Here is an 18,067-nt window from a genome sequence, read left to right on the forward strand (position 1 = left end):
GCATCTGCTGTTTAGTGGACTGGCTCAGCAGGTGCATTATTTGCACAGAGAATCTGTGTGAAATTCATTTTGAAAGATATGCGACTCAACAAGTGAAAACTTTTGGTACTTTTGAAGTGATAGGGGTCTTGTTCCATAAAAGAAGGAAAGCCTATTATGAAAAATTGCAGTTGATTCATTGCAAAACATTTATGGTAAAAAGGAATCAGTTCTTAAATGTGCCTTTCAAATACATGCAAGGAGCACCCTTAGAATATTTTTAAAAGCTTGGATAGCACTTTGCCAGAAATTACAAATATAATTTATCTTTAATATTTCATTTTAAACTGACAGCTTGACAGTTTGCAATATTTGTTGTTGCATAAAAAGAAACATACTTCTGATCGTTGAACTAAATAGTGACCATTGTTTTATATAATATTTAAGCAGAAGTCACGTTGAAATTAAGTTTTCCACTTCAAATTTTAGCATCTGGTGTATATTGTCTGTTGCGGTTGTCTTAGATGTGTTCTAACATGTGTCTGAAGGAATAATAAGTGTAAATTAGAATTTTAATGCACATTTTCTGTTTCTTGTCTCCCAAAGGCTCTTTATGTGATATTGGAACTCTTGTGTTGATGCTTGCATTTGTTCTTATAATTAGTCAGAACTGCAGATGATAATTCTGAAAATCCAGAGGCATGAAACCAGTTTAGATAACTATGCACATGAGAACTTGAGCTTAATTAGATAACTTTAACGTTTTCTTTATAATGTGAAAAGTGGTACTTGATGACATTCTTCAGGAATAATGAGACAGTGAAGCAGGGAGAAGCTTGCTACAAAAATCAGCTTTTGTATTCGAGTCTATAAGTCTCATTAGATTGTTCCTGAAACAAGTATTAAAAAATAAAAAATAATTCAGTGCAATTTATAAAGCATTTGGTATGCCCCAAAATGTATAATAGGCTATACTCACAGCAAGTTTTTTCCTAATTAGCATAAAAAGATGTATAAAAAGAACAAATCCTAAATGCATTATATCTTTATGTAAAATGCTCTCAATGTGATTACACAATGTAATGTTTGTAATTGTATCCTGCTGAGTGGGGGAAAGAAAATTGTGACTATGATCTAACATTTATTTTTACAGTTTATATAACCCATCAATTGAAAGTTGCGGCTTCTAATAATCTGTGAAGCTCTAATAATTGCAGTCCACTTATAAATGACAACGAGTAGTTACAGCGAAAGCCCCAGGCATTCTGCAGAGTGTTAGTGTCAATCTCTATGGCAAAAATGAGTGAATTCTGCTGAAAATTTGTATGCTGTAGGTGCCACAGGATAGCTGTGTTACTATAATTGAAGATTCTTAAAGTCCTTTTCTGACTGCAGAATTCAAGAGACCCTGAATAGATCTTTGAATTGGGATATATGTATTTAAACAACCACATGTACATATTTCCTGTGAGACTAGTCCACTTTAGTGCGTAATTAGAGACAGATATCACACAACATACACTTTCTGTTGAATGTAATATTCCTGTGATGAAGGAATTAGCTAAATTGTTAAAAAATCAACCAGTATGATGGCTGGTTTTATAAATATTTTTCCAGGGGATAATTTTATAAAGTTTTTAAGTCTCTTTATACTATACATATTTTCCCCCAATACTTTTCAGACGTTCATTTCAGTCGACATTTTACACTCATTTTAATTAATTTAATAAAAAGCTCTGTTAGCTCTAAGACTCTAGGGTCCCTTTGGGACCTATCTAAACTACAGCTTTTGAACTTAGTACTGTCCATAATTGTGCCAGAACCATATTCTTTCCAACACCTTATTTCTCAGGTACCCATTAAATTATATTTAAACTGTGTTCTAACATGATGGAAGCAAGCACAGGTTGGTACATCCACCTAGCAACACTGTTTGTGGCATAGGCATCTTGAAATTAGTTGGCATATTCATATCTTCCATGCTTTCAACTCCATATGACCCTGTGCATTTTGAGAATTCTTGGCAGCTATCCCATAGTGCCCTCCACAGTTGGTGCTTGGAACAGGGGATTGTGAAAAGGTCGATATAGCATTCTGAGAGCTTTGCTAAGATATTTCTGGAAATTTTTAGAGCACATTCACCTTTTCATTTATCAGCAATGTTAGACCTTTTGGATATGGTTTATATTGCATAGCACTTTTGGTGAACATCAATTACAAATTAAAACTTTACCCATTAGTTTTAAAAAGTGCTCCTTAAAAAAATTACATATTCAATGAAACGCTTATTTACAACTGTTCCATGAGCTTTCATAAAGAATAGATTCACTTTATTGACACTTTTCCTAACACCTACAGCTCCCTGGCGGTAAAAGTAATTTAGATAAATATGCAGTAAAGCTGTAATGTGTAAGGTACAATACATGTGTATTCTCTAACAACTACCAGAGATACACACAGATAGAACGAGAATACAGTGGACAAATATGGGAGTGAAAATACAGTAATGTTCTCACCAGCATGTACTGTCCTATGCCTGTAAATGGAAAATTCCTCTCATAGTAAAATGATCATCTGCAGTTTTCCCAAAAGATCTGTAGATAATGATGGCATTTGAAATGCTAAACATTTCCCATGTGACATTTGTATTATGAAAAGACACTGACAAAAGTTAATCTGAAACTTTTTGTTACCTTCTTTAATTTAATAAAACTGTGATTGACCTAGCTGTGGTTGCCCACTCAAAAAAGACAAGAAAAGATACAATTCGTCATTATGAAGTAAGAATAAAATTGTAAGTCATTTTGCTTCAGTGGAAGCTGCCTTTGTACATAAATGGCTGACATCCTAATAGTTTTCAGAGTAACAGCCGTGTTAGTCTGTATTTGCAAAATGGAAAAGGAGTACTTGTGGCACCTTAGAGACTAACCAATTTATTTGAGCAGAAGCTTTCATGAGCTACAGCTCACTTCATCGGATGCATACTGTGGAAAGTACAGAAGACGTTTTTATACACACAAACCATGAAAAAATGGGTGATTATCACTACAAAAGGTTTTCTCTCCCCCCACCCCACTCTCCTGCTGGTAATAGCTTATATAAAGTGATCACTCTCCTTTCAATGTGTATGATAATCAAGGTGGGCCATTTCCAGCACAAATCCAGGGTTTAACAAGAACGTCTGAGGAGGGGGGGGGTAGGAAAAAACAAGGGGAAATAGGTTACCTTGAATAATGACTTAGCCACTCCCAGTCTCTATTCAAGCCTAAGTTAATTGTATCCAATTTGCAAATGAATCCCAGTTCAGCAGTCTCTCTCTGGAGTCTGGATTTGAAGTTTTTCCGTTGTAATATCACAACTTTCATGTCTGTAATAGCGTGACCAGAGAGATTGAAGTGTTCTCCGACTGGTTTATGAATGTTATAATTCTTGACATCTGATTTGTGTCCATTTATTCTTTTACATAGAGACTGTCCAGTTTGACCAATGTACATGGCAGAGGGCCATTGCTGGCACATGATGGCATATATCACATTGGTAGATGTGCAGGTGAACGAGCCTCTGATAGTGTGGCTGATGTTATTAGGCCCTGTGATGGTGTCCCCTGAATAGATATGTGGTCACAGACGGCAACGGGCTTTGTTGCAAGGATAGGTTCCTGGGTTAGTGGTTCTGTTGTGTGGTATGTGGTTGCTGGTAAGTATTCGCTTCAGGTTGGGGGCTGTCTGTAGGCAAGGACTGGCCTGTCTCCCAAGATTTGTGAGAGTGTTGGGTCGTCCTTCAGGATAGGTTGTAGATCCTTGATAATGCGTTGGAGGGGTTTTAGTTGGGGGCTGAAGGTGACGGCTAGTGGCGTTCTGTTATTTTCTTTGTTAGGTCTGTCCTGTAGTAGGTGACTTCTGGGAACTCTTCTGGCTCTATCAATCTGTTTCTTCACTTCTGCCGGTGGGTATTGTAGTTGTAAGAATGCTTGATAGAGATATTGTAGGTGTTTGTCTCTGTCTGAGGGGTTGGAGCAAATACAGTTGTATCTCAGAGCTTGGCTGTAGACAATGGATCATGTGGTGTGGTCAGGGTGAAAGCTGGAGGCATGTAGGTAGGAATAGCGGCCAGTAGGTTTCCGGTATAGGGTGGTGTTTATGTGACCATCGTTTATTAGCACTGTAGTGTCCAGGAATTGGACCTCTTGTGTGGACTGGACCAGGCTGAGGTTGATGGTGGGATGGAAATTGTTGAAATCATGGTGGAATTCCTCAAGGGCTTCTTTTCCATGGGTCCAGATGATGAAGATGTCATCAATATAGCGCAAGTAGTGTAGGGGCGTTAGGGGACGAGAGCTGAGGAAGCGTTGTTCTAAGTCAGCCATAAAAATGTTGGCATACTGTGGGGCCATGCGGGTGCCCATAGCAGTGCCGCTGATTTGAAGGTATCCATTGTCCCCAAATGTAAAATAGTTATGGGTGAAGACAAAGTCACAAAATTCAGCCACCAGGTTAGCCGTGACATTATCGGGGATAGTGTTTTTGACAGCTTGTAGTCCATCTTTGTGTGGAATGTTGGTGTAAAGGGCTTCTACATCCATAGTGGCCAGGATGGTGTTATCAGGAAGATCACTGATGGATTGTAGTTTCCTCAGGAAGTCAGTGGTGTCTCGAAGGTAGCTGGAGTTCTGGTAGCGTAGCGTAGTCTACATAGCCAGACAATCCTGCTGTCAGGGTGCCAATGCCTGAGATGATGGGGTGCCCAGGATTTCCAAGTTTATGGATCTTCGGTAGTAGATAGAATATCCCAGGTCGGGGTTCCAGGGGTGTGTCTGTGCGGATTTGATCTTATGCTTTTTCAGGGAGTTTCTTGAGCAAATGCTTTAGTTTCTTTTGGTAACTCTCAGTGGGATCAGAGGGTAATGGCTTGTAGAAAGTGGTGTTGGACAGCTGCCGAGCAGCCTCTTGTTCATATTCCGACCTATTCATGATAACAACAGCACCTCGTTTGTCACCCTTTTTGATTATGATGTCAGAGTTGTGTTTGTTTCTGAGGCTGTGGATGGCATTGTGTTCTGCACAGCTGAGGTTGTGGGGCAAGTGATACTGCTTTTCCACAATTTCAGCCTGTGCACGTCGGCGGAAGCACTCTATGTAGAAGTCCAGTCTGCTGTCTCGACCTTCAGGAGGAGTCCACCTGGAATCCTTCTTTTTGTAGTGTTGGTAGGGAGGTCTCTGTGGATTAGTATGTTGTTCAGAGGTGTGTTGCAAATATTCCTTGAGTCGGAGATGTCGAAAATAGGATTCTACGTCACCACAGAATTGTATCATGTTCGTGGGGGTGGAGGGGCAGAAGGAGAGGCCCCGAGATAGGACAGCTGCTTCTGCTGGGCTAAGAGTATAGTTGGATAGGTTAACAATATTGCTGGGTGGGTTGAGGGACCCATTGCTGTGGCCCCTCGTGGCGTGTAGTAGTTTAGAAAGTTTAGTGTCCTTTTTCTTTTGTAGAGAAGCAAAGTGTGTGTTGTAAATGGCTTGTCTAGTTTTAGTAAAGTCCAGCCACGAGGAAGTTTGTGTGGAAGGTTGTTTTTTTATGAGAGTATCCATTTTTGAGAGCTCATTCTTTATCTTTCCCTGTTTGCTGTAGAGGATGTTGATCAGGTGGTTCTGCAGTTTCTTTGAGAGCGTGTGACACAAGCTGTCAGCATAGTCTGTGTGGTATGTAGATTGTAATGGATTTTTTACCTTCAGTCCTTTTGGTACGATGTCCATCTGTTTGCATTTGGAAAGGAAGATGATGTCTGTCTGTATCTGTACAAGTTTTTTCATGCAGTTGATAGATTTCCACTCCATACGGCTAAATGCAGTGCCTTGCATAATGACAGGTTTCAGAGTAACAGCCGTGTTAGTCTGTATTCGCAAAAAGAAAAGGAGTACTTGTGGCACCTTAGAGACTAACCAATTTATTTGAGCATCAGCTTTCATGAGCTACAGCTCACTTCATTGGACGCATACTGTGGAAAGTACAGAAGATGTTTTTATACACACAAACCATGAAAAAATGGGTGATTATCACTACAAAAGGTTTTCTCTCCCCACACCCCTCTTCTGGTAATAGCTTATGTAAAGTGATCACTCTCCTTACAATGTGTATGATAATCAAGGTGGGCCATTTCCAGCACAAATCCAGGCACGAATCAGATGTCAAGAATTATAACATTCATAAACCAGTCGGAGAACACTTCAATCTCTCTGCTCACACGATTACAGACGTGAAAGTTGCGATATTACAACAGAAAAACTTCAAATCCAGACTCCAGAGAGAGACTGCTGAATTGGAATTCATTTGCAAATTGGATACAATTAACTTAGGCTTGAATAGAGACTGGGAGTGGCTAAGTCATTATGCAAGGTAACCTATTTCCCCTTGTTTTTTCCTACCCCCTGCCCCCTCAGACGTTCTTGTTAAACCCTGGATTTGTGCTGGAAATGGCCCACCTTGATTATCATACACATTGTAAGGAGAGTGATCACTTTACATAAGCTATTACCAGCAGGAGAGTGGGGTGGGGGGAGAGAAAACCTTTTGTAGTGATGATCACCCATTTTTTCATGGTTTGTGTGTATAAAAACGTCTTCTGTACTTTCCACAGTATGCATCCGATGAAGTGAGCTGTAGCTCACGATAGCTTATGCTCAAATAAATTGGTTAGTCTCTAAGGTGCCACAAGTACTCCTTTTCTTTTTATCCTAATAGTTATGATTAGCACTACCATTCATCTAAAAAGGGTCCTGTGACAGGTTCCCCCCGGGTGCCACCTGGAACTGGAGTACCATTGAGCCCGCCTGACTCACCAGCCTGGGCTGCCTTTACACTGTACTGCTGTGATAGGCACTCAAGCCCCCTTCAGCACACATACAGGTAGGGACATACCCAGCCACAGCTACACACAGATGCTGAAATCAGCTCTGCATGGGAAGGCTCAGCTAAGGCTTCTCACACTTCCTTAAGCATGCACCCCACTTTGGAGGGTAAACCCAAAATTATTCTATTTTGCGGTGCACTGGGAACTGTACAGCCTAAGCTCATTACATTCACCCCCTCCCTCAATGTGGAGGAAGATATGCAACAGCTTTCTGCCCCCCAGTTATGATTTCCACACAATGGTTTTAGACAAAACAAAAACAAGTTTATTAACTACAAAAGATAGATTTTAAGTGATTATAAGGGATAGCAAACAGATCAAAGCAGATTCCTAGCAAATCTTAATATACTAAAGAGATTGGATATGAATAGCAAATTCTCACCCTAATTGTTGTTTTAGGCAGTTTGCAGAGATTCCTGAAGGTAAGCTGCACTTGCTTGCAGCTTAAAACTGCAGGTATTCTTTTCACAGGGTAGAAATCCCTCTAGCCTGGGTTCAGCCCTTCTCCCCAAGTCCAGTCTTTGTTCCTCAGGTATTTCCAGCAATCTTCTTGGGTGTGGAGTCAGTGAAGAACCACGATGATGTCACTTCCCTGCCTTAAATAGCTTTGCATATGGCGGGAACCCTTTGTCTCCCCTCTTGGTTCCCATGCCCAGTCGGTGGAAAAACACTGGTATTCCAAGATGGAGTCCAGTACCAGGTGATCTGGTCACATGCCCCTGTGTAAAGCAGCCATAACTCAGAGGCTGTTTCTAATGTCCTCAGGAAGGCTCCCCAGTAGGCGATTAGCTGCTTCGAAGACCTATTTTTCTCCCTAATGGCCCTTCCCAGCCATCAAATTTGCGGATGATACTAAACTGGGAGGAGTGGTAGATACGCTGGAGGGGAGGGATAGGATACAGAAGGACCTAGACAAATTGGAGGATTGGGCCAAAAGAAATCTGATGAGGTTCAATAAGGATAAGTGCAGGGTCCTGCACTTAGGATGGAAGAATCCAATGCACCGCTACAGACTAGGGACCGAATGGCTAGGCAGCAGTTCTGCGGAAAAGGACCTAGGGGTGACAGTGGACAAGAAGCTGGATATGAGTCAGCAGTGTGCCCTTGTTGCCCAGAAGGCCAATGGCATTTTGGGATGTATAAGTAGGGGCATAGCGAGCAGATCGAGGGACGTGATCGTTCCCCTCTATTCGACATTGGTGAGGCCTCATCTGGAGTACTGTGTCCAGTTTTGGGCCCCACACTACAAGAAGGATGTGGATAAATTGGAGAGAGTCCAGCGAAGGGCAACAAAAATTATTAGGGGTCTAGAACACATGACTTATGAGGAGAGGCTGAGGGAGCTGGGATTGTTTAGCCTGCAGAAGAGAAGAATGAGGGGGGATTTGATAGCTGCTTTCAACTACCTGAAAAGGGGTTCCAAAGAGGATGGCTCTAGACTGTTCTCAATGGTAGCAGATGACAGAACGAGGAGTAATGGTCTCAAGTTGCAATGGGGGAGGTTTAGATTGGATATTAGGAAAAACTTTTTCACTAAGAGGGTGGTGAAACACTGGAATGCGTTACCTAGGGAGGTGGTAGAATCTCCTTCCTTAGAGGTTTTTAAGGTCAGGCTTGACAAAGCCCTGGCTGGGATGATTTAACTGGGAATTGGTCCTGCTTTGAGCAGGGGGTTGGACTAGATGACCTTCAGGGGTCCCTTCCAACCCTGATATTCTATGATTCTATGATCTATCTAGATTGATTGCATTCTGCCTAGTGGGCATTCCCCAGGTGTAATCATATTTGTCATACAGATTTATAGTCAATATTCCTAGCTTCAGATACAAAAATGATACACACATATAAATAGGATAATCATATTTAGTAAATCATAACCTTTTAATGATATCTCACATGACCTATCTTGTATAAAATACATCGTAGTTATGCCATAATCATATCATAACAATATCTCTTTCAAGAATATGGGGCATAGTGTCACAGTCCTCTTCAAATAAATCATTTGATGGGTTTGCAGATTTTTTTGGGCAAAGAAAACCATAGTCTTAAAACGTGTCCCAATGTTATCTCAATATTTTCTTAGTTCCCAAGCAAGTGCTTGTTGCCTTTCTGTGTAAAAACAACTTTTACAGTTTCAGTAATCTTTACTAATCTAATGTCCTATTCTATGAAGAGAGTATCTTCTTCCATTATTCATTTTTATTGACAGTTATCCTTTATGGCCTGTAAGTTTTGTATTTTTCTTAAGTAATTGAAAAGTTTTGCCCCCTCTCTACCATTTTTTAAAAAAGAAAGTACTAAAAATGTCCTCAGATACAGACTTTAATCTTTTGTTTGTTGAGCCCAGATGTGCCCAATTTTCAAACTTGGCTGACTGTCAGATTTCTCTCAGGGAATGTCTGCACTTCAAATTGTGAGTATGAATTTCAGCTTGAGGAGACATACCTGTGCTAGCTCTGATCTAGCTAACGCACTAAAAATAGTATATAGCCACAGCAATGCAAGCAGCAGGAGGGGCTACCTGCCCCAAGTGTGCCCAGCAGAGACACTAGGTACAAATTCAAGCCAGCTAGCCCCTCCCATTTGTGTTGTCATGGCTACACTCTATTTTTAGTGCACTAGCTCGATAGGAGCTAACTCAAGTATGTCCACTCAAGCTGGGGACACCCCCAACTCAAAGTATACAGCAGTGGTTCTTAACCTGGGGTGCATGCACCCCCTATGGGTGCAAGATGCCCTTTCTGGGGTTGCGAGACATGCTAGATTTTTTTAGAAGGTAAATCATTGAAAACACAAATTAAGACAGGCAGGTAAGTATAACTACTTTGTTTCCTCAAACCTATGTATTTATTAACATTATACATTTTTAATGATTACTGTATTATACAAACAAAAGTATATCTTGGTTTAAAGAACTGACCTACTTCAGTGATTTTTGATAAGGGGTGCGAGAACATATTTTGAGAACCAAAGGGGTGCAAGCTGCAGTAAAGGTTAAGAACCACTGGTATAGAGATACCCACAGTTGTTTCAATCCCACGTCTATTCTGTGTTCACCCTTGTGATATGTCCAGAAACCTTCAACGAATATCTGTGGTTACACCATGCTAGTGCAAACTCCCTAGCTTGATATAAATTAAAAGAAGGGCACCACTTTGGCACTGGAGCTGCAATTCTAACCTCTCCTGTTTGTCGGAGCTGATGAGGAATAATTTCTTTCTTAATGGAAAGCTTTGGTAATCTTGAAGAGGCAACTGAACAAAGTAGCACAGGCTTGCAAAATGACTGCACCACCATAGTTAGGGTTTCATTGAGATTTTTCACTTAAAACAAGGATTCAGCCTCTTTGTTCTGTACGAAGAATACATTGGCAGGGGGAAAGATTCTCAGCTAGGCTGACCTCATACTCAGTGCAGCGGAGGAGAGGAAGGGTAAAAGTGCCTCTAAGCAACCTTTCTGTTCTCCCAGCCTGGGACCACTGGAGGTCATTTTGGCCCGTACTATAAATAGACCAGTCTAAAGTCTGTTCTAAGTCTGCTAGCAGGGACAGCCCTACAGGGATGACTCCTCAAGTGAAGGATTGGAAGGAGTGCTATATGCTCTGGTCTGCACACATACCCTAAATGGAGACCACCATCTGTAACAATTCTTTCAAAAAAGTGTGCAGAGGCTTTGGGTTCTTTAGAGCAATAAAAGTAAACAGTAATAGCAGTAAAACAAACAAAAAACCCACACCAATTAATTTGTGTTAAAAATTGTGTTGTTGAAATATATTGTGAAATAATCAATTAAAAATAAATTACTGGGACATTTTCTCAGCTCCTGGGACACTTTCTAATACCACTTTAAACCTATAAATTATTTTTCAAAGTTGATATTTTGGCATATGTAAATATTGGTGTTTAATATTAATTAGTTATTTGTCAGGTCATTTGTCAGTAAGAACAATTTAATATTACATTTACATATTTTATTTTCTCAGTCAAATGAAACAAAAATAGATTTCAAAGTTTAAATTGGTGTTTCTGTAATTATTTATTCCATAATTGTATAGTGTAACACTTCAAAAAAAAAAAACCACAACCGCAACCATGAAAAATCACTCACAAAAACCCTGTCATTTTTGAGGGCTCCTGTTTATGATTGTGATGGACAATCCATATGTGTTAAATGATGTCAGGTGAAGATTGTACTTCCTCTAAATTGTTGTTGATTGGTTGCTGTGTAGCTGTGAACTGTAAAAAATGTAGCCTGTTATCGGTGGGATCTTCTTTTACACAGAGGGAGATGCTCAGTGCCCATCAAGAAGAGTCAGGAGATCCTTTAACCTTTTGGTTTTGCACACTGTTCAGTTTTACTCATTTGCAAAATGTAAACGTGCATAATTTGCATAGTAAACAGGGTTCCCCCCCAAGATATTAATAAAATGTTGAGGGGAGTAAATGTCAAATAGTCTCAATGTGAATCCTGCATTGATTGGAGGCCTGCTAAAATTTGATCTCAAATAATTGTTGCTGTCCATAGACTAAGTTAAATGTGTGGAAAGAAGCTTTCTGGGAAGGGAATGCACGGGGTAGAAAATGAAAATGTGGAGAATACACCCTTTGGAGTTTTGATGGAAACCATGATAATAGGAGCTACCTGTATCAAATGATTTAGTCAATTTTAGAATTACACCTCCCTCATGGTGGCAAAGGATTTATTACATTGTAAAGTTGCAAACTAAAGGTAATAATAGTGCTCTCCCCCGCCTGTCCCACATATGGTGTATACAGTCTCTTGGAAGTGAGGTAATTAATTTTTTATAGACTCTTGAGGTATGGTGTGTCTGTAAGTGTTCTGTTTTAAGAAGCAATAAGAAGAACACACACACGCACTTTACCAAAAAACCACAATCACATGAGAAGTTTGAAATTAATTAAAGTATTGGATTTCTTGGTGATCAATTTTAAAATAAAAAACTGTAAGAGCAAAGGTTCCAATTACTGATTGATAATCCTATTTCAGCTCCAGCTAGGGGTAGAGAGAGTATCCCCAAAAAGCTTGTGGGGTGAGAAATGGAAAGGGCTGTCATCAAGGTTCACAGTGCCTCTTTATTTAACCTGTCAGTTTTGTGGGTCCCGTTCCTTCTCCTTCATGGCTTTTAATAGTCATTATGAAGCTGTAATTCCGTCTGGGTATTTGTAGCTTACAGTTATACTATAACAAGAAAAATATGATGCTGCAACTGCTTTTCTGTTTTTCCTTTTCCTTCTGTGGGATGGTGCTAATGGCAAAAAGATGTATTTTCATTGTTTCATGTGTCTTTCCCTTCTGAGAGTCAAACAGAAAACTGAATGTAAACTAGCTGTTTCTCTTAATATTGCTCTCCATCCACTCAATAAACATCACAACAGCTTAGTAAAGTTCAGGGATTGGTCATTTGAATACAAATGGGGCCATCTGGCTCATATAAAATTAGAGATGGAGCCCAAACTGGAACAGCACATCAGAATCCCCTCAGACTTTGAGAATGCTTGTGTCCAGAAATGAACTTCATGGCTTCTACTCATCTCTATATTGAAAAAGAGTCAACTGGGAGATGAATTAACTCTTTTTGTTGATATGGTTCAAGATTGAAAGGGTTTCCCCCCTTCGTCTCCAGCCAGCTTCTCCTGAAAACAGGAAATGAAATTGGTCCCACTGTCCCTGTGGACTGCCTATGGTGCTGGTTCAGAATTTAGAAAACAGGCAAAAATTCAATGGATTGAGCAGTGTCCAAGTGATCACAGAACAATGACAGTGGTTCATAGCTGAGCACAGAGCTCAGTCAAAGCAAAATAAAAATTTAAACATTTTAAGAAAAATTGTGTCCATCTTTTGTCTTTCTTTTGTTCACTAGATGCTGCTCCTTATTTTCCATTGCCCAGGACTTTGGTTTACTGAGCTCATAGCTTGCCAGATTACTGGAGCCAATCTGAAATTTTGCCCAAAACAAGAAAGAAACCTGTAGTAAGATTTCTAATCTATCTGTCTAGGTTCTTATATAGCATGCATCACTGTGGTGCCTGAGGGTGAAATTCACCCCAGTACAGAGACTGCATAAGGCCTATGCAACACTTAAATTCCTGACTTATTTTGAGGGTTTTAAGTGATGCACAAGAATGAATTTCATCTTGAGTTAATCATGAATTTTGCACATACATATCTCTCATTCCTCCAATCAGCAGAGCTTAGGGTTTGGTTGGAGTTTTTCTTTTGTTTTTTGTTGTTTTGTTGTGGGAAGACTTAAGTCTAAGAAGTGAGTTTGGCAGTTTACTCTAAAGATGCTGATATTCTGGTTATCCTAACATTTTTTGGGAGTGAGTTTTGGATTGGTAGGGTAGTTATTGAGAAAGCTCCATCTTCCACATTAGGTTAATGCTTGATATTCCAGTGTTCAGTGGAGCATAGCTGTTGTAGAAGATCACTTGGTTTTCACTTTTCAAATTCTAGTGTGTCTTTGGTCAAAGTTGATAGTGGTAGAACCTTCAGCAGTCTTCAAAACTTCCAAACAATCTGTCTACTAGTCATGAGTAAGGTTACGTTTATGTCACGGTATCCGTGATTTCCAGAGACACCCAGGACATTTTTAGCTTCAGCCCATGGGGCTGCAGGACTGGAGCTTGCAGCTAGTTGCTTCAATAAGTGTATTATATGATGTCCTGGGTCTCAAACCCAGTGCTATGACTTCCCACACAGCCACCGCATCCTGGCCTCCACCCAGTGTCTGATAAAACCTGGTGGGTTGAGGAGTTAGTAGGACTACAGCGTCAGCCAAGGCACCACCCTGATCTGAGGAGCACCTGGCTCCAGCAATTGGTCCAAGCAGGTTATTTAAGCCAGAAGGAGGCACAGAAAGTTGTCTGAGCAACAAGGTGATATACAAAATATAAAGAATGTAAACTGTGCAAAGTAAATCAGATGTTTAAAATTCAGTTTGAGCAGCTTTTTAAAAACCATGAGTCAGGCCTGAAAAAATCATAAGATTGACTTAAAACCCATGAGATCTCAAATATTTTGGCTGTTCGTTTTATTTGCCTTCTGGTTTGTGTTTTTAGGAGTCACAAAAGCTAGAAACTTTTTTTTTTAAATGCAAGCTGAAATTCTCATGTACTCCTGTGATTCCAGGAGCTGGGGCTTTAAAATAAAACACTAAATCTGGTGATAATTGTGATAAAAATGTGAGAACTGGCAACTCTGTTTTTTCTAATATAAGCTAGGCATTTAAAAAAATAATTTATAACCTAGTATCTCTTTTCCACTATAATGGAAGATTGTAGCACTCATACAATAGGTTTATTTTTATTGGGTGCCAACAACGTGCTTAGCATTGTACAAGCAGAGTAAGGCAAGGTTTTTTCCTTCAAGAAGCTCACTGTCCAATTATGTTGCCAGATTCATGTTTGTCTCTGTGAACAGATCCAAGTTAATGCACAGAATGACCATTTACCAAAAGCCTCATAATGAATTGAAAGTCACAGTGAGGAATAACTAAAAGCCATTTATAAAAAAAGAGTGTTATGTTCTAACACTGTTTTTTGGTCCGTGATTATGCAGAGATGGCAACAGTTGAAAGAAAGTTGCCAGCTAACCCTCACCCACAAATTTGTACCTTCGCTAATCAATTTGATCAGAAAACTAATAACCAATCAACCCTACTCACTTCCCCACTGCATGCCCACAAGTCCAGTTTCCTGTTGTTGTGGTTACATTATTAAGGTACCCCCTTTCACTTCATTTGAAAACCAATCTTGTTTCTTTTATTTTATACATACCAGCATGCCTTCTAGCATTTAACTTCATCTTGACTTGCAACAATAACTTCAACTTACACAGTGCCTTTTCGTGCCAAAATATCTCATTTTACTAAAGATGTCAGTAACTTAATCTTACAGTCGGCAGTTCCAAGTTCTACATTATTAGCTGAAAACAAAGGGAAAAACAAGTGAGTTCAGGCTGATTTTAAGAATGAAAGAATGGAAGCATCCTTGACATCTCTGGTTTGCAGAGAAAAGGTGCTAAATGAAAGAAACTACCATGTAATTTGACAGTTAGTTAATGATGAGATATGAAGCCCAGAATCAGGTTACCTTGATTGGCGTAAATTGTGACCACATCACAGCAAGAGCATAGTCCAAAATTCAACTGAGACAGCACCTGGAATAGCAACCGGTTTAAATGAGCCAAAACTGAAATTATCTACTTCCTCCATCTACTGTAAATAGAATCTTAGTAGCAGAACTATTTTTTATCAGTTTTAGTCTGTTAATTGTGCAAGCAGCAATATCAGAAAAAGCGCATTACTGAAGTCTAAAAAAGAGATCAAAGGTATTGTTTTATCACAAGAGTAGCAAAATCACATACTGTCATGTTCCTAATGTAGTACAGTAGAACCTCAGAATTACAACCATCTCAGGAATGGAGGTTGTTCATAACTCTGAAATGTTCATAACTCTGAACAAAATATTATTATTTCAGAAGTTTACAACTGAACATTGGTTTAATACAGCTTTGAAACTTTACTATGCAGAAGAAAAATGCTGCTTTAACCATCTTAATGTAAATGAAACAAGCACAGAAACAGTTTCCTTACCTTCTCAAATCTTTTTTTAAATTTTCCCTTTATTCTTTTAGTACTTTATGTTTAACACAATACTGTACTTTATTTGCTTTTTTTTTTGGTCTCTGCTGCTGCCTGGTTGTGTACTTCCAGTTCCAAATGAGGTGTCTGGTTGACTGGTCAGTTCATAACTCTGTGTTCGTAACTAAGAAGTTCTACTACAGTAGTTTTGTCACAGTAGACCTGTAATTCAAATATTGGAGCAGCACAGCATTTGACAATGCATGTGTTAATAACACTGGTACTTCATATATCACACAAGCAACGTAGTTTAGTTTAATCCATTAAACCAACAGTTATTATGAAGGGACAACTGAACAAACCTTTACACCACTAGTGTCATGAGCAGAAATGTTACAGAAATGAAATAGCTATCAGTTACACTTGTACCTACAGTGTTTAGGCAATGAGCAAGTAAATGCTTCCATTTGCAAGTAATTATCTGATCTATCAAAATTCATTGTAGAGCACAGTGAATAACTAGCAACAAATAATTTATTCAGATTTAACCTATTTTTGCTTGATTAATATCAACAAACAGGGATTTCTCCAAAAGCATTCATTATTCAAATTTATTAACAAATATCTTTGATTTTTTTAATTATTGTGAATATTCAAAATTTGAACTGTGTGGCTTTAATATAATTAGTCAGTTAAGTTGTATGGTATTGATTCCCAGCTGGATGAAAAGCAAGCACTCCTGGAATGAATAAGTGCCTGCTTGTGCAAAATTTAAATCCTGTTTCCACAAATACTCCCACGTGTAACCTGAAAGTTGCTTTCTGCAATGTTTGCCAGTAAAACTTGATTGTGAAAAGTGACCACCTTAGAGGAGTAAGAACTTAGTAAATCAGATCTATTTAAAATTCAAACTAATAGATTTTTAGTTTAGTTTAGTTTAGTTTGCATTATTCCGTGAGCTCTGGTATGTTGTATTTCCGTAAGATTGTGGAATTATAACCAGGTATCATTAGATAAAGTGATGACATTTCTTGATGCACGAGTACTATTGCATCACAAACTTAAAGTGGCATTAGCTTTTAAAGAAATGGTAACTGATTGCTTTTGTTTTCTGTGTTTACATATTGATATCAATAACTCAGTATTTTCTACACCTGATCTTTTCTCCTACCTTCAGTGAGTATTAAATTGTATTTATTTTTATTTAGTCCTGAAGTTGTAAAGAGTGAACCATATGGCGAGAAGGCTGATGTCTGGGCTGCGGGGTGCATCCTTTATCAGATGGCAACTCTGAAGCCACCTTTTTACAGCACCAACATGCTCTCCTTGGCAACTAAAGTACGCAGGTTTGCTAGATCAAACTGCAGTTATTTTTGCATGCACCTTCTGGGTCTCCCAGGGTTCAAATATACGATTGCAGAAGACAAGCTACTTTGCACTACAAAAGTGTGAATGAGTAGAAGTAAAATCTGGGTGTGTATTGCAATGTTGCCATTGTAACCACTAGAATTTACACATGGAATCATCTTACAGTTTAATTACCAATACATTTTTACCCTATCATTTGATGGTAGGATCTTTCGATTCTAAAGGTTTCTGATGGTACTATAGGGTTGGATTTACAATAGGGTGTGCACTACTAGCAGTCTAGAACATTATCATAGATAAAAGATATTTCAATTTTTGTGTAAATTTCACCCTGACTTAAATGCTGTAGCTCTTTAGCCTACAGTTACCTAATATTATATTAATCTGTTTATCTGATAACAAGTTCTGCATTAGAAGATATGCTCCAAAGTTTCTTTATGCACGTATACTGGTGATGCAATGTCTGTCATGTTGTTCCAAGGAAAAACATTAACCACACAGACTTCCATATGTATAATGGAATATCTTTATTTTCTTCACTCTCAACTATTTATTTTGCAGATAGTAGAGGCTATGTATGAACCAGTGCCAGAAGGAGTCTACTCTGAAAAATTGTCAGTTACTATTAAAAGGTAGGTTTCAGAGTAGCCGCTGTGTTAGTCTGTATCCGCAAAAAGAACAGGAGTACTTGTGGCACATTAGAGACTAACAAATTTATTAGAGCATAAGCTTTCATGGGCTACAGCCCACTTCATTGGATGCATAGAATGGAACATATAGTAAGAAGAGATATATATACACATACAGAGAAGGTGGACATTGCCATACAAACTGTGAGAGGCTAATTAATTAAGATGCGCTATTATCAGCAAGAGAAAAAAACTTTTGTAGTGATAATCAAGATGGCCCATTTAGACAGTTGACAAGAAGGTGTGAGGATACTTAACATAGGGAAATAGAGTCAATATGTGTAATGACCCAGCCACTCCCAGTCTCTGTTCAAACCCAAGTTAATGGTATCTAGTTTGTATATTAATTCAAACTCAGCAATAGAAAAGCTTCAAAAACGGACTCCAATGAGAAACAGGATACTTATATCCTCACACCTTCTTGTCAACTGTCTAAATGGGCCATCTTGATTATCACTACAAAAGTTTTTTCTCCTGCTGATAATAGCTCATCTTAATTAATTAGCCTCTTACAGTTTG

At 38.9% G+C, this 18,067-nt stretch overlaps 1 protein-coding gene across 14 annotated transcripts in view; it reads left to right on the forward strand.

The window, feature by feature from the left end:
* The window catches only part of NEK10 (NIMA related kinase 10), a 173,638-nt gene that overhangs the window by 95,039 nt on the left and 60,532 nt on the right, over positions 1–18,067 (forward strand). For all 14 annotated transcript variants that reach the window (XM_073333431.1, XM_073333424.1, XM_073333427.1 and 11 more), the window contains 2 exons: positions 16,700–16,829; positions 17,421–17,491. In XM_073333431.1, coding sequence (XP_073189532.1) covers positions 16,700–16,829; positions 17,421–17,491 — 201 coding nt within the window. The remainder of the gene's footprint in view (positions 1–16,699; positions 16,830–17,420; positions 17,492–18,067) is intronic.

This window comes from Lepidochelys kempii, chromosome 2 (genome assembly GCF_965140265.1).
Source record: "Lepidochelys kempii isolate rLepKem1 chromosome 2, rLepKem1.hap2, whole genome shotgun sequence".
NCBI classification, from domain to species: domain Eukaryota; kingdom Metazoa; phylum Chordata; order Testudines; family Cheloniidae; genus Lepidochelys; species Lepidochelys kempii.